At 45.8% G+C, this 5,947-nt stretch overlaps 1 protein-coding gene across 3 annotated transcripts in view; it reads left to right on the top strand.

Annotated features, from left to right (window-relative positions):
• The window catches only part of EHBP1 (EH domain binding protein 1), a 421,934-nt gene that overhangs the window by 414,615 nt on the left and 1,372 nt on the right, over positions 1-5,947 (top strand). For all 3 annotated transcript variants that reach the window (XM_015407634.1, XM_015407633.1, XM_015407632.1), the window contains 2 exons: positions 3,364-3,388; positions 5,757-5,902. In XM_015407634.1, the coding sequence (XP_015263120.1) occupies positions 3,364-3,388; positions 5,757-5,902 (171 nt within the window). The remainder of the gene's footprint in view (positions 1-3,363; positions 3,389-5,756; positions 5,903-5,947) is intronic.

Raw genomic sequence — 5,947 nt, 5'->3', positions numbered from 1 at the left:
CCATTTCCCTCTTCCTTCTCTGCCCCCCCCCCACAGCCAACCTACCTTAAGCTGCCCTCCTGTCTTCAGATTTCGCTTCCTCCTGGCAGCTTCTCCCCAGGAAAACTCTGGCCAAGTGGCATAGTGCCAATCATCCAGACAGGCCCAGTTGCATGGTGCTGGCTGAGCTGGGTCCAGTTTTGTGGTGCTGGCCAGGCTAGACACAATTGCATGGTGGGGAACCTGCAAAGACTTGTGGGGGCACCTCATTTTTCCCTGTATCCCCCCCACACACTATTTTTTCTTTCTCTCCTCCTGGCAGCCTCGCTATTCTCAACAATCCCCTGCTTCCTTCTCTCCTCTCCCCCACCAACCAATAGGGTTGCCAACTCAAGACTGGGCAATTTCTAGAGATTTGGGGGTGAGCCTGGGAAGGGGAGGGATCTCAGTGGGTAGAACTGTTGGGTGATAGTGAGATATTGAAAAAAATGGTATTTAGCAGAGATAAGATAGTCCAGCAGAGCCAGAGTAAAATAATTCAGACTGAGAGTCCATGTGTGATTAAAATATAAAGTTTTTACTAAATTCTAGCATGGGAAGGGTAACTGGGATGAAAATAACAACAGAGCAAAATCGGCTACATCCTTACTCTACAAAGACAAAACTAGAAGATGAGTGAATATGGCTACTCTTCTTGTTCTTCAGAACACCAAACAAAGACGGGAAGAGAAGCCATAAAATGGTAATATACCTTGACACTTTGGTCCCAATCAAATCCCTAGATCAGGGAGAAAATTCCCGGGCTTCCTACATCTAAAGAACATTGGTTACATGAGAAACATGTGACTTCCTGTGAGTAACATAAACATTTAACCCCAGATATACTGCGTGTTTTCAACTTGTAATACCCAACAAGAACGCCATAGAGTCCACTCTCTGGATCAGTCATTTTTCTCCAAGGGAACTGATATCTGTAGTCTGAAGATCAGTAGTAATTTCAGGAGATCTCCTGGCCCGACCTGGTAGTTGGCAACCCTACCAGCCAAGCTTCCTTTTGTCTTCCCCCTCTTCATCGATATTATTTATTTTCTTAATTTATTCCTTGCCTGTATCCACACTGGGGACCAAAAGCTTTCATCATTCTCCTTTCCACCATTTAATCCTCACAACAACCCTGTGAAGTAGGTTAGGCTGAGAGTGATGACTGGCCCAGAGTCACCCAGCGAGCTTTCATGGCAGAGTGGGGATTTGTACCTGGGTCTCTCAGATCCTAATCTGAAACTGTAACCCCAACACTATACTGACTGTTCTGAGCAGGCTTGCCAAGTCCCCCCGGGGGGCGGGGAAACCCCCCTCCCCAGAGGCCTGTTCCGTGGCAGCGGCGGATCGGGCCCCGGGGAGAACCCCACCCCGACATGCATGTCACCCAGAAGTGACGTGACGATGCCGGGCACACTGGGGGCAGGGCCACAGTCATCCGAGGGAAAACTCTATGGTTTTCCCTCGGATGGTCGTGGCAGCGCCCCCAGCGTGCCCGGCGGCGTCACATCACTTCTGGGGTGACATGCGTGCGGTGCATGCGCACCAGACGCAGGACAGGAGTCCCCCGCTGGGGCTCGAAAATGACTTGGCAACCCTAGTTCTGAGGTGGCTGCTGTTGAACAGCAGCAAGCAACCCGGCTTGGGTGAGTCATGCAAGTCATGTGGTATCAAGTTGCCCAGTGGTTGGTGCTAGGTCTGTGCCCAATGAATCCTCCATCAAAGCCCAAAACAGCCCTGGAAAGAGCCTTCCCCGCTCCCCCTGCCTTCAACCAAGGCTTGAAGGCTGTTGTAGCTGCCTAGCAACGGCCACTTAGGACATTTATTTCTTAAAGCTACAGGTGATGATTCTGATATTTTTGAACTTTTTTGCCATGTTGAGACTTAGATGTATTGATATGTAAGGAAGCGAGCATGACAAGGGTAAGGATAGTGGCCAAGATCCAAAGAGCGGCTTAGGCTCATACGAGGAAGCCCATGGATTGTGTGAGTTTTTTTCTTTGAATCGCTGACCAGAAAACTTTGTGCCGTATCCCAAAACATCTTCCATTTCAAAGGCAGTTTGCAGGGGGCAGCAGGAAAACTGCCGGTTTGAAGTGGAACAAGTCTAAAGCCTACTCGAATTCCCAAAACAAGTGTCACAGTTCTTTGACCTGGCCCCTGGCCCCTGATAACAATTGTGCTTGCTGTGGCAGGGAGCTTTGCAAAGGGGATTTCCCCCCCCCCCCCAATCTTTCCAAACTTCAAAATCACATCTTATGAGCACCCCCTTGCAGTTTGGTCAGTAGCGTCTAATTCCAAACGGGTGTATAAATGGATGGGGGTTGCTCGTGAAGGAGCACTAGAACTTCCGTTCTTAATAGGGTTGCCAACTCTGGGTCTGAAATACCTGGAGATATTGGTGGTGGAACTTCATGGTTTGGGAAGGGGAAGAGACCTCAGTGGAGTTTAGCATCGTTAACGTTTGATGTCCATCCACCAAAGCCGCCATTTTCTCCAGGGGAACTGATCTCTGTCACCCGGAGACTGGTTTTAACTTCCGGCCTCTACCTGGAGCTTGACAACCCTTGTTCTTAGACATCTTGCTCAGAAGTAAGTTCATTTGAAATCAGCCAAGTCACTTGGACTTGCATCCAAAATTAAGATAGTGCTCCATGCGGTGGCTCAAGTGGTGAACTGCAGACCGGAAGGTCGGCAGTTTGAGACCCGAGTGCCGCATGACGGAGTGAGCTCCCGTCTCTGGCCCCAGCTCCTGCCAACCTAGCAGTTCGAAAGCAAGAAATTGCAAGTAGATAAATAGGTACCGCTTTGGTGGGAAGGTAACACGCGTTCCGTGCGCCTCGGGCGTCTAGTCATGCCAGCCACATGACCACAGAAGTGTTTCGGACAGCGCTGGCTCTTCAGCTTGGAAACGGAGATGAGCATTGCATCCCTAGAGTTAGGTTCGACTGGCTTTCAAGCAAGGGAAACCTTTACCTACCTTTACATGTGAAAAAAAAAATCAGAAACTAATATATTAGTACACCAACCTCTTCAGCTTTTAAAAAAAATAATAATAGATCTTTGCAGTCGGGGAAATTATAGTGATGTGGTTCATATGTTAGGCCAAAGGAGAAGGACAGAGTTTGCCAGAGCAAGGAATCTGGTCCGTTTCTCTTTCCACCTGGGTTTCCACCACTGCAGGAACTGAGCCCCAAAACAAACTGCAAAGTTGTTCGGCTGTTTCTACATCTAACACCTTGTGCTGCTTAGAGGGGGTGAGATGTCTTTGCTTTCTTTACCTAAAACAAAATATAGAAAGCAGCACGTGTGACAATTACTATGTCCAATGCAGTCTTTTCCAAGGACAAGAAGGTATGGATTGGTATCAGTTGAGACAGCGACCTTCTGTTCTCTGTTAACAAGAAGACAGGGCCAGGCTAATTTGTGTGTGTGATTTCCAAAATACCATATGTAACTCGTCATGAAGTGTTGGGGGGGGGATGAAAAAATTTAAGTCTGATTACCATCCATTTAATTAACAAATTTCAAGTAATTCTGTACACATTTGTTCCATAAAAGGAGCCTTTGTTTAAATGGAAACACACTTTGATTGCAGTTCTGTTAAACACGCTTACATGGAAATGAATTGCACTGACGTGTACAGGATTATTTCAAATTCAATATGTTAGGGGCCGTTTATGGAGGGGAAAGTGTGTTCGGGGGGGGGTTGTTCTTTTTTATTCAGCCTCCATAAATGTTAGTGGTCTTGGCTTTGATTTGTGGTTCTGGAGATAGGCACTGAAATGCAAGATTTCAACAAATAACGGGTTTCTAATAAATCAAGAATTTGGGGGGGGCTTCTAATGTCTTCTGGTGCTAAGTGTTGAATAGCTGCAACATCAACGGTAGTAACACGAAAAAAATCATGCTAAGAATCTTGTTAGGGTCTTTTCTTATCCATGCATTATGCAAGGGCACAGCGGTTTGTTTTGGGGGGGGTTTTTACAGATCTTGCTTATTTTCTCTCCGGGAGTTTGTGAATCTGCACATACAACGCCTTTCCAGGGAGGCGCTTTAAAATAATACCTTACTCGATCCCTGGCTTTTTTACTTCTGTTCCAGCCCTTTTATTGGACGAGGCTGCATCTAATTTTTAATTTGTAAATACACGGCCGAATTCACTCTAGCACCCACTCGCTTTTCATAAAGCTCCTTGAACAGTTTGCTGCCTTGAATAAATTTTGCTTTGGAGGGGGGGGGGGTTCAGAGGGATTTGAACCAGCACATTCTTGTGTGGCTCCTGAAGATTCACATGGTAACCATTGGTCTGCATTGTTAGGTTTATCTGAATAAGCACCAGCCATGTGAGTTTTAACATGATTGCCCAGGGCAATGGGGAGAGGAGAGAGAAATCCATAAGGGCTGGCATTTCTTCCTTCTGTTTTTTTTGGAAAGTGGATAGAGGAGAGGACGCGGCGTGAGTCAGGAGGGGTGTATTTTTTTTCTCTCCCACCCACCCTTTTTGTGTTTTTTTTTTAAGCTGGTGTCCTGTTCCCCTCCCCGCTCCTCACTTGTTCCACTATCTCCCTCCATCATCATGGACTTCTCCTCCTTTCCATTGTTTGCCTTCCTAATGAGGGAGGCGGGGCAGACTGGCAGTTGATTGACAGCTACAGGCCCTCGCAGTCTGGCCCGGAGAGCTTCGGGTTGGGGAGCTTTGGGGAGTGTTCCAGTGTTAAAGCTGCCCTTTTTTTTAATGAAACACTGATACTATTTGGCTTATGGGAAGTGACAGACAACAATCCGCTGCCGAAAGGGGGGGGGGAACAGGACCTATATAGGTGAGAGAGAGGGAGAGCATTCTTCAGTGACATTCCGGAGTCAGGGACGAAAGGGAAATAAAAAAGCGAGAGATCGAGACAGATTTTTTGTACCTTTATTATGATGATTATTTTTTTGAGGCTGACTTTAGCCGACAGATTTGGAATAGTTCCGTCAGCTGTTATGAAAGATACCAGTCCGCGCTGTTTAGAAAGCAGCTAAGTAATATTGTCTAGCAGATGTATTTTTACCTGGGGGGGGGAATGCTAATTATCTGATACCTAAAGTTATGCTGAAACATCTGGTGCCCAGTATGAGTTATTTTGGAACAGCTAAGATGCAGCAAAGAAGAAATTAGCAAAGAATAGGCTATTTGGAGGAGAGAGGGAGTTAGAATTGGATCAAGGAAAGGAGTTGTGTGTTTTTTGTATTTGCTTCGGGGTTTTGTTTTTTGGGGGGTTGCGCCATAATTTTTTTTTTTCCTGATTGAGAGACAAATCTCTAAGCACACAGTAGGGCAGGGAGTTGTTGGGCACCTAGACACTCTGAAGTAAAAAAAGGGGGGGTAAAAGAAATAATGCACATCGTAAAGCGTTTCCAATTTCAAAACAGCAAATCGTAAAATAAATTCCATTCCATTTGTATCTGTGTTTACACGGTATTTTAAAACTGAGTGGTTTATACGCATTACCCGAAAATCTAACATAGGTGTTTTTAAAAGGTATATATTGGACAATGATAAAGTAACATACCTGATTTCTCAAGCAGCCATTTAAAGAAGTCAAATGAAGGACTTGGTGGTTTAATCCAGAGGACTGTATGATTAGTGACATTCTTCAACCCCTAGTGGTTCCTGGAAAGGAAAAGGTGTCTGTTGTGAAGTGCCAAAACCTGGTGCTGATTTGCACAGATCATATATGAGTTAAACTTTTAAGGTACACCTTTCTGGGTTTCTTTTCTTTTCAGACTGGCAAAAGACTGAGGCCCAAAAGAGACGAGAACAACTTTTGCTAGATGAACTCGTTATTCTCGTTAATAAACGTGACGCGCTCGTCAGAGACTTAGACGCTCAAGAAAAACAGTAAGTTTGATCTCTTGACGTTTCGGCCCATATCTCTAAAGGGAG

This window comes from Gekko japonicus, unplaced genomic scaffold, assembly GCF_001447785.1.
Source record: "Gekko japonicus isolate JY-2015 unplaced genomic scaffold, Gekko_japonicus_V1.1 scaffold1417, whole genome shotgun sequence".
Classification (NCBI taxonomy): domain Eukaryota; kingdom Metazoa; phylum Chordata; class Lepidosauria; order Squamata; family Gekkonidae; genus Gekko; species Gekko japonicus.
Note: the sequence above shows the minus strand (reverse complement) of the source record. Positions and strands in the feature narration are given on the sequence as shown.